The sequence below is a fragment of the Vanessa tameamea genome, chromosome 25 (genome assembly GCF_037043105.1).
Source record: "Vanessa tameamea isolate UH-Manoa-2023 chromosome 25, ilVanTame1 primary haplotype, whole genome shotgun sequence".
Classification (NCBI taxonomy): domain Eukaryota; kingdom Metazoa; phylum Arthropoda; class Insecta; order Lepidoptera; family Nymphalidae; genus Vanessa; species Vanessa tameamea.
In genome coordinates, this window is record NC_087333.1 from 5,148,548 (window position 1) to 5,170,530 (window position 21,983).

General features: G+C 33.8%; 4 protein-coding genes and 1 long non-coding RNA gene across 8 annotated transcripts in view; 3 read left to right on the forward strand and 2 right to left on the reverse strand.

Annotated features, from left to right (window-relative positions):
* Positions 1 to 7,657, forward strand: part of LOC135194130 (uncharacterized) — a 26,916-nt gene extending 19,259 nt beyond the window's left edge. Inside the window, exon 3 of the long non-coding RNA XR_010309664.1 lies at positions 7,516 to 7,657. This is a non-coding gene — a long non-coding RNA (uncharacterized LOC135194130). The remainder of the gene's footprint in view (positions 1 to 7,515) is intronic.
* Positions 1 to 8,681, reverse strand: part of LOC113396636 (uncharacterized) — a 9,581-nt gene extending 900 nt beyond the window's left edge. The window contains exons 1-12 of the mRNA XM_026634651.2: positions 8,468 to 8,681; positions 8,011 to 8,149; positions 7,508 to 7,652; positions 6,700 to 6,863; positions 5,575 to 5,701; positions 4,456 to 4,588; positions 4,121 to 4,250; positions 3,557 to 3,751; positions 2,830 to 2,974; positions 2,383 to 2,520; positions 1,313 to 1,397; positions 405 to 616 (exon numbers count right to left, since the gene is read on the reverse strand). Coding sequence (XP_026490436.2) covers positions 405 to 616; positions 1,313 to 1,397; positions 2,383 to 2,520; positions 2,830 to 2,974; positions 3,557 to 3,751; positions 4,121 to 4,250; positions 4,456 to 4,588; positions 5,575 to 5,701; positions 6,700 to 6,863; positions 7,508 to 7,652; positions 8,011 to 8,149; positions 8,468 to 8,577 — 1,723 coding nt within the window. The 5' untranslated portion in view covers positions 8,578 to 8,681. The remainder of the gene's footprint in view (positions 1 to 404; positions 617 to 1,312; positions 1,398 to 2,382; positions 2,521 to 2,829; positions 2,975 to 3,556; positions 3,752 to 4,120; positions 4,251 to 4,455; positions 4,589 to 5,574; positions 5,702 to 6,699; positions 6,864 to 7,507; positions 7,653 to 8,010; positions 8,150 to 8,467) is intronic.
* Positions 8,682 to 9,120: 439 nt separating this feature from the next.
* On the forward strand, positions 9,121 to 11,200 carry LOC113396637 (dysbindin). The gene is made up of 3 exons (XM_026634652.2): positions 9,121 to 9,726; positions 10,156 to 10,320; positions 11,001 to 11,200. Exons 1-3 carry the CDS (start codon positions 9,216 to 9,218, stop codon positions 11,084 to 11,086), a joined length of 762 nt encoding a protein of 253 aa, XP_026490437.2. The 5' UTR covers positions 9,121 to 9,215; the 3' UTR covers positions 11,087 to 11,200.
* Positions 11,201 to 11,520: 320 nt separating this feature from the next.
* LOC113396633 (uncharacterized) lies at positions 11,521 to 14,916 on the reverse strand. 3 transcript variants are annotated; one of them, XM_064218946.1, is made up of 7 exons: positions 14,593 to 14,916; positions 14,422 to 14,518; positions 14,227 to 14,344; positions 14,033 to 14,132; positions 13,665 to 13,756; positions 13,269 to 13,419; positions 11,521 to 13,151 (listed from the first exon to the last, which is right to left on the reverse strand). In XM_064218946.1, the coding sequence occupies exons 1-7, from the start codon at positions 14,698 to 14,700 to the stop codon at positions 11,859 to 11,861; spliced, it is 1,959 nt and encodes a 652-aa protein (XP_064075016.1). In that variant the 5' UTR covers positions 14,701 to 14,916; the 3' UTR covers positions 11,521 to 11,858. The 3 variants fall into 3 exon arrangements, with proteins under 3 accessions (XP_064075016.1, XP_064075015.1, XP_064075014.1); XM_064218945.1 differs by having other exon boundaries at positions 11,521 to 13,145; positions 13,269 to 13,530; XM_064218944.1 differs by having other exon boundaries at positions 13,269 to 13,530.
* Positions 14,917 to 15,371: 455 nt separating this feature from the next.
* The window catches only part of LOC113396635 (uncharacterized), a 67,639-nt gene continuing 61,027 nt past the window's right edge, over positions 15,372 to 21,983 (forward strand). For both annotated transcript variants that reach the window (XM_026634646.2, XM_064218942.1), the window contains exon 1: positions 15,372 to 15,871. The gene's annotated coding sequence lies outside the window, so the exon portion shown is untranslated. The remainder of the gene's footprint in view (positions 15,872 to 21,983) is intronic.

Sequence of the window (21,983 nt, forward strand, 5' to 3'; positions counted from 1 at the left end):
CCGACGGGTTAGCACAGAGTTCTACCACCAAGTAAACTGCTTTTAAATAATAATTATCATATATAAACTTGATTGAGCCGAGATGGCCCAGTGGTTAGAACGCGTGCATCTTAACCGATGATTTCGGGTTCAAACCCAGGCAGGCACCACTGAATTTACATGTGCTTAATTTGTTTATAATTCATCTCTTGCTCGGCGGTGAAGGAAAACATCGTGAGGAAACCTGCATGTGTCTAGTTTCAACGAAATTATTCCACATGTGTATTCCACCAACCCGCATTGGAGCAGCGTGGTGGAATATGCTCCATACCTTCTCCTCAACGGGAGAGGAGGCCTTAGCCCAGCAGTGGGAAATTTACAGGCTGATTATGTTATTATGTTATATAAACTTATATTAACTTTACCTATATCAATGTTTCTGGTGCTTTTTTCATTTACCGCCTTAACGATATTCGTTAGTACTGTCTTTTCTTGTACGCTATGGACGAGGCTCTGCACAGCGCTCGACACACGAACAGATGGACATAATAGCGGCGTCAAGTCGTCACTGAGCCAGCGGGAATTGAGTTGGGATGCGAGCGTCTCTAAAGTTTCAAATATCCAAATCTTGTCGCCGCTGAAAATTTAAACTCTTTTATACACATAGAAACATGAAATTCACTCTTGTTGCTTCAAGAGTCAACAGTAATTTATAGCAGGTTATTTTGGGCAGCTGTTTATATAATAATTTTATATATTAAAACTTTCTCAGATACGCGTTGTATCTACTGGTATACGTTTTATGTATGTATATCAGTTTAGTAGTAATTGCAGATAGGCATAAAAAAAATCCACTTATCCGGATAGGTTCAAGCGTAAAAATAGTTGTTGTAAATCGTTTTAATGTACAAATAATCGTACATGAAATGACACAGAACTACTACGAGTTAGATAACAGGGGGATAAACTTATCCCGGTAAGGAATCTCTCTTCCTGAAAATCTTTGAAGTACTAGAATAGAATAGAAAAAGTTATAAGGCGTGTACAAACTTAGAGTTAACCAATGATTTTAATTCATAATTTATTTGTAATGTATTAATTGAATAGAACATGAATGAAACTTATATTCATCAAAAACTCCTATGCCATAAATGTTTACAAAAAATTTTTAGGCAAAAAAAATTGCAATGCAATTATACATATATAGTTTATAACTGTTCTAATTTCTTAGTAATGAATTGCTTCATTGATATAGTGTGCAAATAATATTGTATCTCTTAGTGAGACAGAAAATATTTAAAATACATAATAAAAATCTTAGCCGATATGTTACCTGTCCAAAACGAGTTTTCTGTTCTTTTCCAAGTTGAATTTCTTTAAATATACTCTCAATTCGTCCACGAATCTGGGATTAGAATCTTAAAATAGAAAAAATATAAACTGAATATAATTGATATTTAACATTAATCATACACAATATACGCGTTATTTAATGTAAGGTGCAAAATCGGCTTCTCAAAGAGATATATTCGTTTATAAATCTTATTAATTATATTAATAGCATAAGACCATTTTTGCCCCAGTGATTATAGGACGATGGCTGCACATAAAAAATCGGTTATAGTCTCATTTTGAAGAGCTCCAGCCGCAGATGTGCACAAAATTAAAGAGGATTCGATTACGATATAACAAAGAATTAATTTTAGAGAACGGAAAATGTTACTGGCAGTTAGAGAGCGGTACTACGGCTGTATTAGAAAAAAATGAAAACGTAAACATTCTAACTGAACTAATGTTTACTATTTGATATTAAAATTTTCATTCAAAAGAAGTTTCATCATTTTGGCGCCAAATGTAGATGAGTAACTTGCAGTTTAAAATAAAATGAAATCAAAACAAAACCCGTCATAGGTTTCGAACTTACTAAAAATTTTCGCGGGAGACCCATATATATGTTATCCAATATCAAGTTATACGATATTCCCCACCTCTGATAAAATCATCGATATTACTTGGATGCAGGGCCGGCTACCATATGGCTTTTTGGGCTTCAGCCCAGGGCCCCGTGGATACAAGGGGCCCCTAGCTAAGTCAAGTCAAAGTCAAAAATAGACGATAATGCGAAAGAATCCATAACTTTATTAAATTAAACAGATCGTATGGTTTGCAGCCCTGCGAGTCCTGCAATCAAACCCATTCAATTCATTTAATTCAAGTCTACGTTCAGATATGTCTTAGGTGGGCCCCTAAGTAGTGTTAGCCCAGGGTCTCCTAAACTTACGGTCCGGCCCTGCTTGGATGCAAGTCATTTTCTTCTCTACTTTTATTTCTTTTTTGGAGAACCCGTTGTAAAAGCTCCAATAGCTGTACCCTAATGGCTTCTCTATTATAAGACATACATACCTGACATTTCATTGAACGACGTGTCCGATACGTCGAAATCCATACTCAGGTTTCCATTGTTCCTGTTGCGCTCTAATCTTTCGGTGTAAAACTGACGGATCATTGATATTGATTCTTGTGGAAAGTCCAACTGGACACCTGTTTCAATTCATTAAACTTTATTAATTATATTATTTCCTTTAAATTTATATGCAGATCCCAAAATTATACAAACCCAGGCCAAGCCAAAAAGTTATTAAATCTTTCGTTGAGAAATGAGTCTGAATTCTCTACAATGATGTCGAATTGTCGTCCCATCGAATTAGAACAGTATACTGGTATTAGCATACATACTTTTGCGTTAGTTAGCAAAACCAATTTTAACTTAAAATTCAGTAACATTGCGACTCAAAAGTACTTTAATAAAAATCTATTATATTTTTGTTTCAGTATATATAAAATGCTTACCACGAAATCGATCACTGTCTTGTATATTTGTATTATTATGAAAGGCTTGGAAGACTGCTACTAAGCATTCTTTGATGCTGTTTATCTTCCTCTCTGTTGTCGCCAGTGACAGTATCAGCCGTTTCAGTTCATCCCTTGTGTTGATCTGCAAACAAAAAAAAAAAAAACTTTAGTATGGAATTATATATTTTAAAGAAACAGCAAGTTCGGACTTTAGACTTAAAATAAGGGCTTGTGAAAATAATTAAACCTTCGAAACACCTAAAAAATTAGTAAGCGGAATAGTGTTGTAATATAAATAAATATATATTAATCAAGAACTGTTAGTAGTGTACAATATAGCTGAGCTATCAGCTATTAATGATTGAAAACTGTTTGATTATAAAATTAATAATATTTAGTGAATTCTGAGATGTTAAATTAGTCTGAAATATTTTACAGTCCATTAATAAGTGTTATGTTGAGTGAATAGTGCCCCCACTCAATTTGGTTATAAAAGACCGAGCACCAGCCGAGCATCGACAGGCTTGTTCGAGCCGTCGGAACGATCGGACCTCCTCAGTTTGGAATAAATCAGAGAAAAATATTTCCTGAGTTTAATTTCATACCTTCGAGGATGGATAGAAATCAAAACCCTGACATTCGTGACGTCAGCAATGTTGACGTCATGTTTTTTAAAAACAAGCCAGGACAAGCTACTCCTTCATATATATGAATACATATTTACAATATTTTTATCAATATCAGCAATCTTCTTAGCAGTAGTTTGGTTGTCATCAACCTCGTCGCCTTCGACGCGGAACACGCCGCTCTTCGTAGACAATTCTTCTAGAAGAGTTTTCATCGACTTAACCCTGGCTTCAGATCTCGCTCGCTCACAGCGGAGCACAAGCAACTCGCAAGCTTCGCCGGTTATATAGTTCTATAAAAACAACAGATTTACATTTAACACCTTATTAATTTTTCTTACAATACATATAACAAGTCAAGGTTATTAAAATAGTTGTCTTTGAAATTATAAATCAAATGTTCTATTTTAAAGTGGGCTCTAAGTCCTTTCGAATCGTCATGTTTTAGAATGAGCAAGATGCAAAGCTACTGCCAGTCCCAAATGTTAGCACTGCTGACTTTTATATAATTTTGGTTAATGTTGCATGTTTCGGATAAAAGTCTGCTACATGTATATCTTTGTTAGGAGAGGGTCAGTGTGACTCTCAACCTTTTCTTCAAAAGGGTTTAGTCCAGGAAGGGGAAAATACTTACTTTTCTTTCTATTAAAATTTGCACTTACATTAAGTTCTTCAACAGCAGCTACGAATCTCTCGTGAGTTTGTTTGACATAGACCTTATTCTTCATAACTTCAAGAGCTAAATTAGAATGCAGAGCTGCAGTATGAGCGAGCACTGATTGTGGGGTGGTCCTGAAAAAAAAAACAAAAATGTAAACTCTACTATTTTTTTTAATAATAACTCTTAACAATTATAATAAATAAACTGTTGTTAAAATTTTTTACTCCTCGAATTATTTGAATTCTATATAAAAAATTATAAGAGTTGGTAATTTTATGATTCAGTTACCAGTGATAAAGGAGAAATTATTTAAAATAAAATAATTTTTACAGTTACCGGTTATTATCAACGCCAGGTGTATGTTTCGCGTTCACGAGGGATATTTCTGCGACTACAGCCGATCGTTTCTCGTACAAAAGTGGCCACAGAACGTCGCCGCGACACGTCACTAGTGACGACATGTTCTCCTCTGTAATATAATGTATCTATATGAATTAAATCATCATTACGCCAAAAATTTAGCGAAATAGGTGTATTAACGGCTGCTTCACAATATATTTATGATAATATAATGTTTATACAGAAGAATATACAAAAATGTCCCATAGAAGTTGATATACATACTATTAATACGAGAAATAAGAATAAACTTGTAACCCCTACTTTCCGTTTGCATACGGTACAGAGGACGTTTTTGGGCAATGGTATACGCATATATAATAAGATACCGGGAAATATAATCAATTTACCATTCACAAAATTTTAAAACTTTATTAAGACTAAATTAATAAATAAATCTTATTATTCATTAAAATAATACTTTTTAGAAAAAAAAAAACGCCTGGATCTAGGCTCGGGTTCCATCATAAGACACTAATTATTGTAAAAAACAGCATTGTAAATCTGTTTATTTAGTTTCTTGCCGTTTCTCCTCGCTGGAGGCTACTTTCCGAAACGGTGCTAGTGTTTAAATATTGACGATTCAAAAATGCTTCATTGTGAAGTTTATTTGAATAAAATTTATTTGATTTGATTACATGACAATGACTAGAACGGGTTAACCTTAACCGAAAACTGTTAGGGTTAACCTGCTCTAGTCATTGACCTTAATGGTTCAAGGACATACATAGCCCATTGATTTTTCATGACCATTGAGCCATGCCAGTTTCATCACAGGTTTTCCTTCATAGCCAAGTACGAAATGAAATACAAATACGAATTAATGAAAATCCAGTTTTCAACCTGATTTATTTAGTTGTAAGCGATGTTCGAAATAGCTTCAACAATTAAACGCTATTTGTTAAGACAACAGCAGTGTTGTTCTGTAGATCTTATTTTTACTATTACAGGTCAATGTCGCAAATCACTTGCCGACATTTTATGTTCGTGATATATAAACCCTTTTGGTATAAGCTATATAGAAGATAATAAAAAAATAAATATTTTTGAGCTCACCTTTTTCAGTTGCAGTTTCGTTTTCATTTGTTGATACTATAGAAGAACTTGCAATAGGATTTGATAATGGCAATGTATGATATGTTTGAGTTGGCGTTGTAGAGTTAATATATTTCTCTAATTTGCTCTGAAAAATTGAATTTTTTAGCTTATAAATATACTAGCTGAACCTACTTTATTCACACGAAATTTATAACACATTACCTATAGCAAATAAAATGTCACCCCCATTTTACACCCTCGAGGGGTAAATTAAAAAAACTACCCTAGATGTCATATTCAAACTTTCTCAATACCAAATTTTATCTAATACGGCTCAGCTGTTTAAGCTTTATTAGGTAACAGACAGATTTACTTTAGCATTTATATTTATACTAGTTGAACTTGCTGCTTTACCAGCGCGAAATTTGTAAAACACAATCTTCCAACCCACATTTTACCCCCTTAGGGATCGAGTTTCAAAAATGCGATTCTTAACAGATATCTACACCCTATAAGGAACCTACCTGGTAAATTTAGATGGTAGGTGTTAGAATTTCTGAGATTTGGTGATTAATTTGTAGTGGTATTTCGTGTTAATATATATAGATTATATTACATGTGCAAATGTTGAGCAAGACATCTAAGTAGGTAACACCCGCTCATCGGGTTTTAGACTGAGGAAGTTGCGCGGGTTTTGCGCGCAGTCTACTTTCCAATATATTATATTACAGACGCATCATTATTTGCTTGTCGTGTTTTCTGAGGCAAGAGAATGTAACTCCACCAACTTGCAACCAAGAGCTAACAATTTTTAAAAAGAAAAACCTAGGAATCCAATCCAGGATATCGGGCTCTACAGCCTCATAAGCTAGCCATGTGTTGACTAGAAAATTCATTTTTTTTTTTTTTTATGTTAGAGGTGGCAAACGAGCAGGAGGCTCACCTGATGGAAAGTGACTACCACCGCCCATGGACATCTGCAACACCGGGGGGCTTGCAGGTGCGTTGCCGGCCTTTCAGGAAAGAGTACGCTCTTTTCTTGAAGGTTCCTAAGTCGTATCGGTTCGGAAAAACCGCCGGCGAAAGCTGGTTCCACAGAGTGGTTGTGCGAGGCAGAAAGTGAAATTAAATTCATATTAATACCTCGACATCTTGATCGTCATTCACAACAAACAGTGATTTAGCTATTGATCTTGTCTCCTCCAAGTTAGCCTTCTTAATATTGAGCTCGTTCGACACTTGTCGAAGCAACCAACTGCGACGTTGTAGATCTTCTATACGACGCCGCGAAGTGTTTCTTTGACTTACTGAAAAGTAAAATCTATAACATTACTTTACTTAGAACTGATTGGTATTTTATTTACAGTTAGTCAAGTATAAGTAATGAGTAGTAGGAGCCTGTAATTGTTCTGGCTGGGCTAAGGTACGCCTTGATATGTTTGGATCATGTGGAGGTTTGAATTAGGTTTCTTTACAAAGTTTTTCTTTAACACCGAGCACAAGACATAAACACAAATTAAGAACATGAAAATCAGTGATGCATCCTCAAATCTGAACCTTAATGCATGAGTTTTTATTTCATAATGATATATAATATAAGACTACATAAAGATAAAAGTCATTCACTTAGACATTATACATATTTGCAGTAATGGACATTATTTTCTTTTTAAATCAGTCATTGAAGTATAGATGGAAAATAATTTTTACTTTTTTGGAAATTACTGCACACCAGTTAATATAGCCCTTGTCTGGTAGAGGTGACATCACACGTTGGATGGTTTCATGAAATAAAATGTAGTGATTGAGCCAGTGTCCAGTTGGCAATACATTGACAGTATAAGCTTACTGGGCCAGTGTCTATGGACTTAGATATTCAATAACCATCAGACAATCCATAAAAAATACCTTCAATAAAAAAAAAATGCCAGTGAAATAATTAAAAGTTTACATTTGCAGGATATCTTGTTTATAAGTTGGTTAAGATTATTCTGAGCTTGTTCCACCCTTGCTTCAGCATCAGCCACTTTATCTCTGAGCTCTTGCTGATTCTTCCACACTACAAGCTGCTCTGGAACGACTGCACTTGGACTACACTGTATTAGGTAAATGAATATTAGTGAAATATTGAAAATTGATTGTCTACATGTAAATGTCTTCAATTAGTTAAGCAAGACCAACACAACTAAAATAATATATTATTGATAATATGATTGTGTTTTGAAATAAGATCTTTTGAACTTGTTACAAAAATAATGCATATTAAATAATTAAATGTAGAAAACTATCATAAACTTTCAATAATCATTAGCAGATCAATACATTATTTAACATAATATATTTTTAATTTGTAACAACAATAACAAATGACAATTGATTAAGCGATGAAACATTTTAACTAATTTTAATTAAAATAATCAATTATTAATCAACACACATTATTGAAGTTTGTACCTCATTGAAAACATTCTTTTCTTTGCATATTTTCACATCATCACAGAATACTTGTAATCTCTTCTGTCGAATAATATTTTTGGCCCCAACGTGTTCCATAAGGCTGCGCCAAACCATATAGTACTGGCCTCTACACATGCTTTGAATAAAAAATAAAAAAATTGTTATTTTTTAATTTAAGTTGATCCAATATTCCACTCAAGTTTAGGCATTTAAGCTTGCTGCATGCACTATTCTGAGTTAGCTATTAAAATACAATTTAAACTCGAATAAATTAAATATAAATAATATATGTTGACTATGTGATTGTTTTATTGGATTCCCAACTTCAAAATAAAATATATGTGACGGCAAACAGCGAAGCCTCTCAAAGAATTTAATAATGGTACAAATGTGTTAGTTTCCATTGTGAAAATTGATGCAGTCTTAATTAATTAAATAATGAATAAAAACGAACTGTGTAATTCTTTCAATTGATGGCACTTTTTCGGCAGGACATCCCATAGCCAGTAGCCAATTGGTAAACTTTTCTGGTACTTCATCACTACTTAGCTTTTCCGCGCTCATTTTAATATAATTTAAACAATTCTTTTACTTTAATAGACATTAAACACTATGTAGAATAAATTTTAACGGTTATTTACTTAATTCAAATCAAATTTGTTTGAATACAATGTCACTGTCAAGTGTCAAGTTCCAGTTTTGGATACTTGCATGATGTATAATAACAAATATGAAACAATTTTTAATTTTATTATTACTTTGCGAATAATAACAATATTGAATAATATTCATACACCACAATGAAATATAGCAAGCCTCTATTAAGAGATAGGTTATGGATACAGAACATTTTTTATTTCGACCAGCACTTACACGAATTTAGAGCTTTTTATATTATTTTTCGAAATATTATGGTAATATTTTTTATCGATTAATTCTAAACATGCCTAATAATAAACTAAAAAAGGCTGGATGTCTTATGTTTAGACGTTTTTTCTTTATTTGGCTTTTATTTGTGCCGAGGTACGTTTAATAGACTTATTACCACTTTAAAAAATACAGTCAATTGTCTAGCTGTGTAGCTGTCAGCTATCAATGTGTCATATGTTTGGTCGTATTAATGAAGAGTATAGTCTTTGTATTTGTTTTTGTCCAGTTATTTACTTCAGAATTAAATTCAAATATTGCTTTAACCTATTATTATGTTGGGTAACCTTAAAGAGTTTATTTCAGTGGTTCAAGACGGCTTAACATCCAATAATAATTTACGTCAAACGTTGCAAGAAGTTCAAAAAGTGAAAAACATATTTAGGGACAAGCAAAAGGTTACAAGCGAAACCGAAAGCAAAGTTAATTATGCTGCTGGCGGTGAACTACTTGAGAAGTATCAAGAAAACTGGGCAGAGTTACACGATAATGCGGACAAAAATGCGAGAGCGGCGGAGGAAGTGGACAAATTAATCATAGAATTGCACGAAACTACAAAAATTCGATTGCAAAGTGCAACAGAGTTGGCTCAGAATTTAACCCACTTGCCTAATTTGACGGCTTCCGTGGCACAATGTATGGATAGCTTGAAAAATGTGCATACATTATTGCATGAGGTTGAGAATCAATTGGTTGAGTTTGAAGACATTATTGAAAGGAGTAATATAGAGAAATGGAAGCTTGACCACCATTATCATTTAACACTTTACAAAGAAAAGAAAATGGGTGAGTTTGAATATATAATTTAATTTTTAAAATTACTTTTATTTGCATTGAGTACTTAAGTGTATACAATTGAAAAGTCACTACTTTGTTGGTTTAATGGCTAATAAGTTTGCATGGTTTGAGTTCAAATGCTAGATTGGATCAATAAAAACTTTTTATTACAATGAAATTGACTTTTTAAGCAAAGATATTCTCAATTTCAACATTAATGAAGTTGAGCCTTGATCCTGATTTATTTTTTCTGTTGTGCGGAATTGTGGTACCACCAGATTTTGAAATTGCACTTGCCGACATACTTGTGTACTATTAGGTGTTATATGTTTAATCTCCCTGTCTAGCTGCCCTGGCTGACATCAGTCAGGATATAATGAATTGTTCAGGAATTTAATTTAAATAATTATGCTATAATCATAATTTTAAATACTTCAGCTGGTTTGGAAGAAATTCGAAACCAATTAGCGAAAGAGAATTTGGAGAAAAATAATGAAAATGAAAAAAGGCAGCTGGCAGAGTTACAGACGAAGAGAGAAAGCAGCGCAGTGGCATTCAAAAGTGACATGGCAAAGTACTTGGCCAGTGGAAATGTGCCATCCAGTAAGAATCATTTATCTGTCTTAACCATTACCCATAACTCTTTGAACAGAACTTATTTTTCCCATAAGTCCCCTATTTTTCCATAACTTATTTGCACAGGTTTTTATGTCTTACACTTGTCCCAGGCTACCTTTAACATTACATTAACATTAAATGGCATAGAACTCAGCAAGGTACTGTTAATTCAAAGGTTTAATGACCTTACATAATGACTAAGAATGGCTGGAATCATTGATGATCAGCGATCAATCCTTTGGCTCTGTGTAGAGATTTTGAGTCACTTCTTCCACACACATCACATTCACACATCTTTTACCGTATATTTCACTGGGAATATTACGAGAAATTGTTTGGAGTTATCTTAGCGATTTCAAAAAAACTTGAACACGGAATAATGACATCGTAAACAAATGTTTGCGATGATGTATATTTATTATTATAATTATTTATTATTAAATAAGATAAGTCATTTATTATTATAAAATCAAGCATTTTCTGTAATCGGTGATTACGCACATGTAAATAGCTTTGCTAAGCAGTCGCGTATTTTTTCGGTTACGAGCTCCATGCGACTTGCCCCTTTATCCGTCTACCTCTATATAATTTTACTGAAACGTTATTACGTTATTTATTTATTTATAATTATACAGAATAAACAAAATCAATTTTTCCTCTTTCAGCACCCACATCAGCACCAAAGATAACGTTAGAACAGATACAATTGGATGATGACAAGGCAGACTTGGAAAAATTCCTTGAGAGTTGATTTACAACGGCAAGAGACTTACCTGATGGTGATAAACACAGAGCTTTTATTATAGGATAAGATATATTATGTTATATTATTGTATTACAAATTATATTAAATAATGTTGTTGTACATGAGTGTTTTTTGTCTAACTTGTCTATCGATATTTTCTTTTCTAGATGGTTATTGATGTTTGTACACAAAAACTGCCCAAAAATTTCAGAAAGAAAGTGAATTCTCCAGTTGCATTTATGCTCCTCAACTCACTGCCAACTAATTGCCTCAACCGATTTGAATGTATCCTTGGAATCCTTACATCGTCTTGTGTAAGTAAATTTGGAGTATATAGACTCCGAATGTTTCTCACTGCATAATAAGGTCTTTGCCCAGAATTAAAATGGTTAGGGGCTCGATAGTGTGCCCTTAACGTACATATAAAAAAACAATACATCAATAATCCATAAAAATTTATTCTCTGACTAAATACCTAACGAATTTGAAACACCACACATTCTTTCCACCAACTAAAATTATTTTTCTTAACAATATTGTAAATTCAAAAATAAAAAAAATATGTACAAAGTTTGTATGACTAGGAGAAAAAACATCGTTAAAATGAGCTTATCGGATCACTATACGCATGCTTCAATGTGTATCACACGAAGACCTCATCAATACTATATATAAAAACAAATTCAATACAATCAAATCGTGAAAAATATATTATTGCCAGTGGATTCGAAACAGTGATGATCTTATAGAATTTCTTTCGATGCTAAGCTGGAATGTGCTATGTTTTCCTTATTATTGGGTGTAAATCACCTCCACCGTGAGCAGACAATTTTACTTTCCCTGATAAGTGTTTTTTAATACAGGGCCCAGCGTCTTTTATTGAACCGCTATTTTCTTTAATTTCTTCGTCTGAAGAGAAATCTGACAAAGTTAAATGCCTCTTTTTTGGTGGCATAACGTGTAATGTCCATCGCATCGAACCCTTATTTGCCTTTGAACCTTTGACGGTTGTATCTCTGGCTTCATTGTCTGTGTCTGATGCTGCTCTTTTCGAATCGTTTTTTACATTTCGAAAACATTTATTAAGTCTATGGGTTAGTTCCTTTTTTTCCCCCCTCGGGGGGATGTGGAAGTTTTTTAAATTCAAACTATTTGACTGCCCTTTCCCATTAAGATCGGGAAAATTTTGTGAATATATAACAACACTGTGGACAGATTTATCGTCTGGCGATTTTTGCAAACGTTTTTCTTTTATGCCTTCACAATTTGTTGGCAAATTAACTGGTTTTTTCTTTCCTGAATTATCGCTGCTGCAACTCGTATTGCTGTTACTATTACTGTATTGTTCAACTGCCTGTTTTTCGAGTTCGCGAAACTTAGTGTCTATACTTTCATCTGAATCCTTATACTGTTCTAAAGCTTCTTTTTCAAGTTCCTCAAATTTCGTATCGACGATTGGAATACGAATTCTAGAAGACACAGCTATTTTTGAGTTTAATTTTATAAGCCCATGGGTGTTTAGATTCTTCGAAAGTCTGATACTCCCAACTGTGTTTAAGTGAATAGGTGGTGCAACGCTCGTGCTGAGAACAGTGCTGTAAAGCCGTTTCTTCCTTAAATCTTCTTGAACAGCGGCACTAGTTGATGGTAACTGTCCGTCATCTACTAGGTTATCCTTTTGTTGCATATTTATAATTTCTGATTTCTTTTCCTCTGTTTCAGTATGCGTCATACTTGTCTGATCAACTTCTTTATCTGTTTCCTCTTTTCTTTCCGACGTTTCAGTCTTTTGAGCCATTTTATAAACAGTATTCATATTCTGGACTTGATTTATGATATATTTCTGGTTTAATCGGTTTTGATTTTCTCGTGGCCACCAAACTCCATAGCGTTTGTCAGGAAAACGTGTAGGTCTGGGAATTGTTGGAGTGTAACGGCTTACGTTTGTCCCTCTATATGTAGGGCATCGCGATGCACTGGAACGCATTAGCGCTTGCACGCTAGCTGATAAACGACCCATCGCTCGTTGATAATCCGTTAATTGTGGAGGACGTGTTACATCAAACTGAAACTATTTGTCATTTCAATTATTAGAACAAGATACAAAGCCTTATTATAAAGCTATATTATACCTTATTTTTTAAGAGATACATAAAACGATAAGAAATTTATAGATACTGGAAAATACCTTATAAGATGGATCGCAGAATAATTTAGTCGGGGCATCAACGCAGTACGCTGGGGGTGGCGGCGCTAATGCCGCTAAACTCTTCGGTTGTCGTCGCCTCGCTCGTATCTTCCTAGGAGCTGGTGGTGGACTCGGAGCCCTCGCAGTCTTCCTGCCTTGATTGATAACGGAACGTTGGTTCCACAAAGGACGGACGCTTCGGATCCTAGCTTCTAGGGCAGCTTCGTCCGCGACTCGCTCAGCGCTCGAGTTCCAGCGCTCGCTAGCTGCCGATCGGTGCCCGTTAATTTTTGAGTATAAAACGTATCTATTTTTACGTTTTATCTATTCAGCTTTTAATCAAATCAAATTCAGATCCAAATAAAACAAATAATAAATATTATAAATCTTACGCACAAATCGCTATCAGTAAGCATTTTGCACTGTCGACGACGACGTGGTACCGCACGATCTGAATTGTCCACTAACTTACGAAACCAATACTCCACCTAAAAACAAGAACTACAGAATTATTACCGAAACGGTAAAAAAAGTCCAAATGTTTTATTGGAGTAATCAAGGTTTGTTTAAGCTGACGCACTGAACAAGGTTGCTTTAAATTTCTTATTCAATATTCGATTATTATTGATTTAACGTTGGCTCAAGATAATTCTAGCTATTTATAAAGAAGGAAAATATACTGAAGAATTGTTAAGGTTATGGAAAAGTATGCACATGAGATTATCTACAAAATTATTAGGTAATTTAACTATAATGAATTATACCTCCGGTAACATCCAGCATTCTGTAAGATCGGAATTTTCACAGCCGTGACCATTATAACGCACGTTTCCTTTTTCATTTGAACACGTATAACAGTTTTCCCTGAAAATAAGATGCGTGTTTTTCCTCTAAGCAAGAACTAAAAATGAACGAGTTGCCATAAAAATAAATAAACAATATTTAATCGACAATTTACCTTACGTCGTCGTAGTAAAAATTGCCATAAAATTGAGCCAATCTGGACTCCGGTATTACATCTTTCACACTCCTTCTACTACTGCCTCCATTATCTTGTAGAGCTACCAAATGTTTATCTAGAATATATATATTTTATTAACTTTACTATTAAGAAAAATACAACTAGACGTGTTCACGAAAAACTCTTGAAAACCTGATGAATCGCAATTACTACTCGTTATATCCTGAGCTGATTCTATCCCAGTTTCTTGAAGAACATGGGACACACGGCAATGTTGTGCCCATAGGCGCTGAAAGATAAAATTGACATAAGATTAAACTTCACTATTAATATAGTAATATGGATTTTATGGAATTAGATTACTTGATTTGCTACGATAAAATCATCAGGTGGTTCCGAGGCCCAAGTGAGATCAGCACAGAGGGCTATATGTGCCCAAGCAGACGTATAACGATCCACTTCGAAGCTCATTCAAGGTGTCATTTCACATACAATCAATTATCTTTAGAATAAGAAATGAACTAATATAATAGTCACTAAAATTAGAGATAACGACTAATGGTAATACTGGAATTATAAATGACGACAATTTAAAGGACATTGGAGGTTAAATCTACGATAACAAAATTTTTCTCTTTTTTGATAGATACATGTTATACAATTTTTTTCTTTTTAATTTGAATTGCTTTTCGAATGACCTTCCGAATTAATGAATTTGTCATCTCGTTGGCTTGGCTGAATGTCTTTAGTGTCAAGTATTAATGGCTTTTAAAAATAGTACGTTTCACAAAAGAGTTCCTATTTTATGTGAAGTGTATTTCTATGACATTTTGATAGTGTTTTTGATACCTAACTATGCATATGCGACATTATAAAAAGCATTTTATAGTTTCGTCAGCGAAAACATATTAAAAAAAACAACTAACTTGAATACAAGTTAGGTATAATGTTGCACATTATTGGAGACTATAAGACTCGTAACTTTTATTTGTAAATGTATTTTGCTAAGATTTATAACATTTTAAACGTATATAAGGCAGTGGCGGCAAAATATGGTTTACTGCTAGTAACATTAAAATGTGTTTTTGATGCTTGCATCCCCGGTGCCTGGTGCGCTTGTCGTCCGTCAGGCGATAGGCCGTTCCGTCACGACACTTCAGAGTTCAGTCAGATTTGCGCAGGTGGCGTTTGAGGTCGTTTGCACGCATGCGCTCGATCAGTTAAGCCGGATAAATGAGCAGTGACAGTTACCCTTATTTTATTTTTATTTAAATAAAAATTTAATAAAACCGTTATATAAACATCGCTTATTAGGTTTCAAAAAAGTTTAAAATACGCGTTAAAAATGCATTTATAATGTTCGACGTCTAGTGTTTTGATGAATAAAATATTGATTTACAGCGGCCTATCCTCTTTATGTTGAATTTCATATTTATTTTAACTTGTTAATTTTTGCGATAAGTTAGATGATCCTAACTGTTGGTGCGGTCGAACAGGTTTTTGAAACTGTAGAGTTTTTGTTGAGTTCATTGTTTGTGTGTATGTGAATACATAGTTTGCGATTGTCGAACGAATGTGCCTCGTTGGATCTAGTGATGCTGTGATCGGTAGAAACAGCCTGGCGTTATTTCATCTTTGCATGGTAAGTGGTTCAAAGCTTGTTTTTAGTTTCGTACACTTGTCTCTAAGTATTATGCAAGTACTACGTAAATGTGTAACGGTTGGACGAGCGGTATTACTTTGGGACAATTTGTTTCATGTTGTAACGACTTGTATTGTATATAATAGGATTACTATTCGTACAGAGTATACCATCAAAATAGATGCACTTTCTTTATATATGCTATTTAAATAACAACAAGCACTGTTATTGTAAAATAAATGAAAATAAAACAGTAGAGAGCGTTAGATAATATAAATAAATATATTTACTACGTTATTTATAAACATATTTATTACGAATATTGTAATACTAATTTGTCACAGCGTAAATATTTTCTTTTTTTTTTAATTATCGTCTGACATGATATTAACAACTCTGATAAAAGTAATCTTACGAAAGTAGGTTATTAGGCTAATTATAAACAAATATAATATTATCTGTTATCAATATTTACATCGGTACAATAAGGATACGTACACTAATGATTCTAATTTCTTCAGGATTCTTGAAAGGTTACATGAATTTGGAGTTGGTGTCATTAAGACTGCATTGTATACGGGCCTTTATCACTGAACTATTAAAAATAAAAAATAAAGCTTCTACCTATGCTTGCTTGTCATTTTGCTGTTTGCGTAATATTGCATGCGACGAATTCACATTTTGCTATGTTTCTTAATAAATATTAACTCTCCCCTGCATCTAATATGCGAAAAATACATAATATTGTCGAATAAAATTGAATATAAATATTCATCTAATTAATTGTGTTTTTTATTTCTAAACAACTAGTAACGATTACGTTTCGTCTTTATGGAAATTTTAGTCGAATTATTAAACGCTAGTTTTCGCCCGCGGGTTCGTTCGTGTTTTAGGGTTGGTCGGCATGTAATAGGCAGGAAAACTTAGCCTTCCTTGGAGTTGAAGCTGCTTTCATACCAAATTTTATCAATTTCGGTTCAATGTTTTGACTGTAAAAGAGAAATAATAATATAATATTCGTATAGATAAAGAAGATCGATTTTAATTGGCGGTAGGGTTTTGTGCAAGTCTGGGTAGGTGCCACCCACTCATCAGATATTCTACCGCCAAACAACAGTACTTGGTGTTGATGTGTTCCGGTTTGAAGGGTGAGTGAGCCCGTGTAACTACAGGCACAAGGGACATAACATCTTAGTTCCCAAGGTTGGTGGCGCATTGGCGATCTAAGGAATGGATAATATTTCCGTCTATGGACGGTGGTGACCACTTATCATCAGGTGGCCCATATGCTCGAGCGCAAACCTATGACAAAAAAAGTTTGTAAAAACATTTCCTTGTTATTTTTTTTTTATATATTTCGATCGAATGTTCAACGAGTCTGAAGCTGTATATAAATCCCAATGATTTTATGGTGCAAATCATTACAATTATTATTTACAAAGAGTCAATAAAATATGTCGTAGTTATAGTTTAAAAGTTAAAGTTATTTACGTGACCGTAGTCAGATTTCAAATAACTTTTTGCCGTTGCAATTCGTTTTCCGGGAAATTCAGGATAGAATAATTTAATTAACCAAACTTTTTACAAGTTTGTCTTTATACAATGTACTGGCACCATTACTATGAAACTGGCTTAAAATCAGTTGGTAAATATCGCCCATACCCATAAAAAGATAGATAGATATATATAGATAGTATAATTTTATGTTCGCGATAGTTAAAATGGTAAAGAAGAGCTACCAAATAAATAAAAAAATAATGACGTCGTTAGACAAAAGCTAGTCCGGCTTTTGGCGCCCTTCACTAGTGACGTCTTATGGATCTCACTCCCCGGGCTCTCAATGCAATGGCCTTGGCCCCATTTTCGCAAATAGGTTGACGCGCGTGAAGAAAAAAAAAATTCTTCGGGTCATCAGTTTCGCAAAGAAACGCTAAAAGCTTCAATTTTTTACGTTCTTGGATTATTTTTGTTACAAAAGACATGATTTTGTTAAACTGATGTCTGAATGTTACCTATATCTAGAAGTTTATGAGTATACTAAAAATATGATTGAGACTATTATTTAAAAAAAAAAACTATTTAATAAAAAAAATTAGTACATCCAAGTGCTGTTCAAATAAAATTTTTAAAAATCGCCCCTAACTGGCCTAAATTCAGGATGCGTAATATTCGATGACCTTGGCCCACATACACTGGTCTGCACCCTGTTACTAGATAGGTGGTTTCATCTCAATATATTTCATTTAGGATCGTCTTTATTGAATGCCTTGTCGTACTACAAATAATACTGAGTATGTATTAAGACTTATAATTTGCTATCTTTGCTAAAAAATAAATATAAAACAATATAAGTAAAGAAACCTGTTTTTATACATAATCGGTAGCCAGATGGACAAATGGGCGACCTGACGTTAAGTGGTAACCACCGTCCATAGACATTGGCACTGTAAGAAATATTAACCATTCCTTACATCGCCAAAACGCCACCAGCTTTGCGAACTAAGATATCATGTCCCTTCGACCCGGAACACAATGATACTAAGTATTGCTGTTTGTCGGCAAAATACCTGATTGGTGGTACCTACTCAGACTGACTTGCAGAAAGTTTTACCACCAAGTATAAATTATGAGCAAATTGCTTTTGGGGTCGATACTAGATGCATCTATTGCATTATCTTTACAGATAACAGCAATGATTGACGGATTTGATAAACTTTCACCGATGAGCTATTGGAAATAGAATATTATTTAAGACCTAATAATAATAGATATTCATTGCCAATAATAAATTATACTAGCTATTGTTAGTAAAAATGTTTTCATTTCGAGATTTCTTTAACATATTATGCAATAGCGGTTTATCAATCGGAATACGAATCAAATTTAAATATCGAATCGAACGATCGAAAGTGGAGCATTTAAAAATATTGTTTTTATTTCCGTGAAAAGTTGACACTACAAAATTTTATTTTTGTTTTCAGTTACATTTTTTAAAATTTTAATTTAATTATGGTAATTATGTTTTTTTTTGTTTAGAGGCTTTAAAATTTTGGTAACAAGGACTCGTTTGATACTGCGATTACGAAGCCAAATGATTTAAATGCCATATAAAGGTTAAATGTTGTAATTTTCGCTTGGGTCCGAATTTGCTTATCGCAAAAAACAGAATATATTATAATATTATGTGTAAGAGAGCCGACATAGCGCAGTGGATAGAGGTAGGGTACATGGATTTTATTGCGAGTTCAAATACGGAAGAATATTAAACTTGCACTGTCTAAAGTAAAATCCTATAAAAATACTCATATTTATAATAAGGCCCTGTATTCTCTGAGAAGACTTGGAGGCTATTCCACTACGCTGCTCTTGTGATGTTTTGTGGATACACTTTAACGTAAAACTTCAAACGAATCATGCAGGTTTCAATAAAAAAAATCCTATATCATAGAGCACGAGATGAACTATAAATACTAATTTAGAACACCGAAACACAGGTCATTTCTGTTCGTTTTTGCCCATCAGTAGGACGATAAAAGGTCGTTACGTGTACCCGTACATATTCACGGCAAATAAAGTTTTTAGTTAAACAAACATATGTAATATTTGATCGCGTCCATATCCATCCATGAGTTCGCTCATTACTATTGGACTGTTCTTGTGTTAGTTATTTCGTGACTAAACAAATATTGGGAAATGTTTGAGATATTTGCGAATATCGCCTAATATTTTGTCACATCGAAATTGATACGTAAACCATCTATTGTCAACAAATGTCGCTATTTTTTAATAATTGGGTATTTGGTATGTGGTTACTGCCAACTATACTGGCAATCAAAGTTTCGTTATATAGCCAATGTTACCAACTTTGAGACGTAAGACGTTATATTCCTTGTGCCTGTTGTGATATTGGCTCACTCACCTTTCAAACCGGAACAAAATAATACTATGTACCTATTGCTGTTTGGCGATAGAGTATACTCAAATCCTACCAGTGAGTCTTTAGAAATATATTAACAAACTCATTATTGGCTAAGTTCATCCTGTGGGAAGACGTTAATGTAACTTGGAAATTTGTACGATTTTGTTGGGTACCGTTTGACCCAATTTTTCAATTAAATTTCCGCTGCGATGAAGCATACGAAAATTAACAAGCATCATAGATAGTTAGGAAATTAACGTACATTGATCGTTAAAACTAAATATAGAACAATTACCCTAATATCTACGTTGTGAAGTCCAGTACTATTATAATAGGAGGTCAAGCTTGCATTGTTCCGAATATGAAAATATCTGAACCAATATTGTGATGAAACTGTTTGTAACAATGTTGAGATGAAGTTTTTAAGATATTTCATAGTTGATAACTTATTTACTACGACCTCCGTGGTCGAGTAGTGCGTACACCGGTTTTCATGGGTACGCCACTCCGAGGTCCCGGGTTCGATTCCCGGCCGAGTCGATGTAGAAAAAGTTCATTAGTTTTCTATGTTATCTTGGGTCTGGGTATTTGTGGTACCGTCGTTACGTCTGATTTTCCATAACACAAGTGCTTTAGCTACTTACATTGGGATCAGAGTAATGTATGTGATGTTGTCCAATATTTATTTATTATATATTATTATCTATGAAAATTTCTTTTAATATTCTCTTGGGTAAATTTATTTTCTTTTTTTTAAATTTATTTTAAGGCAGACCGACTATCGGGCAAGCTGATGTTAAGGAGTCACTAGTACACTAGATAATGTCGCACTACAAAATAATTAAAACAAACGGGATATTTTTTATTATCTTGGTGTGCGTGACAGTTACGCATGACACTCGCCAAACGTCATACTTTTTGACTGTGTGCGGCGTGTACAGCCGCTATTTTTCAACGTTTTTCTCAGCTTTCAGCTTTTAGCAGTCTGTATAGATATTCCTGTAAAAGCTTGAACTACGGTAAATCTTAAGATTTTCCAGTAAAACCTAAGATTTACTAATTATTAATGGTAAATGTCAATAAAACTTTGGGATACGAACTTTTACCATCATTCACTTGGTAAATCTTAGGATTTATGTGTTAGGCTAGGTTAGGTTGGAATGGAAAGTCCGATAAATACGTACATTTACCAACTCATGTCGGTAAATCGTAGGTATTACTGGAAAATCTTAAGATTTACCTTAGTTCGAGCTTTTACAGTAACATAGACATATAAACCATCAAAGCATAAGAAATAAACGAACTAACTTACTCATTTATAATATTAACTATGATAGTGTCAATGCCCTTAACAAAACATCTCATAAGTGTGCGACGGCAATAGCAATAAAACTAACAAACTATTTCGAAACCCTTAAACCCGTCAGAATGGTAACTCTCGGTCTGTTTGCATAGGACTCCTCGTAAATCAATCGCAGGATATTTTTATACTAAATATTTACTGGTGTAATGTTTGTTTGCTTAAAGTAAAACATTTACAAAGTGTTTAGATGTTTATAGTATTAAGTTTTTAAATTTAAAGAGCGGTATCTAAGGAAGCTATGTTGCCATTTATAAACTAGTTTAACGAGTTTGTTTTTCATTCACTCATTCAGCTATTGTAATCTTGTATTCGAATGAACGTTAACATTCCGCTGCCGTTCTTTTGCAGTTGAGGAATTAAATACGATAAGCTAAGTAACAGCTTGTAGATCTCCCACAGCTGGGCCTTCCTTCCTATCGAGAAGGAATCAAGATCAAGCTATATATTTCAAGGAGGCAATTAAAACTAAAGTCATTACGAAAATGATAATATAATTTAAATTTTAAATGTAATTATTTACGTAAATATCCAAAAATCTTTTCTTAGCGGATATGCATCTATTAAGTCACTACAGCACCGCCCTCCACATTGAATGAATAATAAAGTTTTTAATAAAATTTACCTAAAATATAATCTAATTTGTATTTTTTGCAATTTTACTCCTAGTCATGTCACGGACATACAGTAAGACATATTTTAAGCAAGACTGACACTCACACATACTAATGCAAGCCGATAATAATTTGACTTGGGGGGCCTTCGTGAGTGAACAGATTGAAACTTACGCTGTAAAATAAACCTATGATTCAAATTGTGTACACCGGTTTTCA

Excerpts from the sequence above, each read along its gene's own strand:
- LOC113396637 (XM_026634652.2), top strand. The coding sequence starts at position 9,216 with ATGTTGGGTAACCTTAAAGAGTTTATTTCAGTGGTTCAAGACGGCTTA. Across the intron at positions 9,727-10,155 it reads TTACAAAGAAAAGAAAATGG|CTGGTTTGGAAGAAATTCGA; the intron begins GTGAGTTTGAAT and ends TAAATACTTCAG. Across the intron at positions 10,321-11,000 it reads CAGTGGAAATGTGCCATCCA|CACCCACATCAGCACCAAAG; the intron begins GTAAGAATCATT and ends TTCCTCTTTCAG.
- LOC113396633 (XM_064218944.1), bottom strand. The coding sequence starts at position 14,700 with ATGAGCTTCGAAGTGGATCGTTATACGTCTGCTTGGGCACATATAGCC. Across the intron at positions 14,345-14,421 it reads TAGTAATTGCGATTCATCAG|ATAAACATTTGGTAGCTCTA; the intron begins GTTTTCAAGAGT and ends TATATATTCTAG. Across the intron at positions 13,152-13,268 it reads TCTGCGATCCATCTTATAAG|TTTCAGTTTGATGTAACACG; the intron begins GTATTTTCCAGT and ends AATGACAAATAG.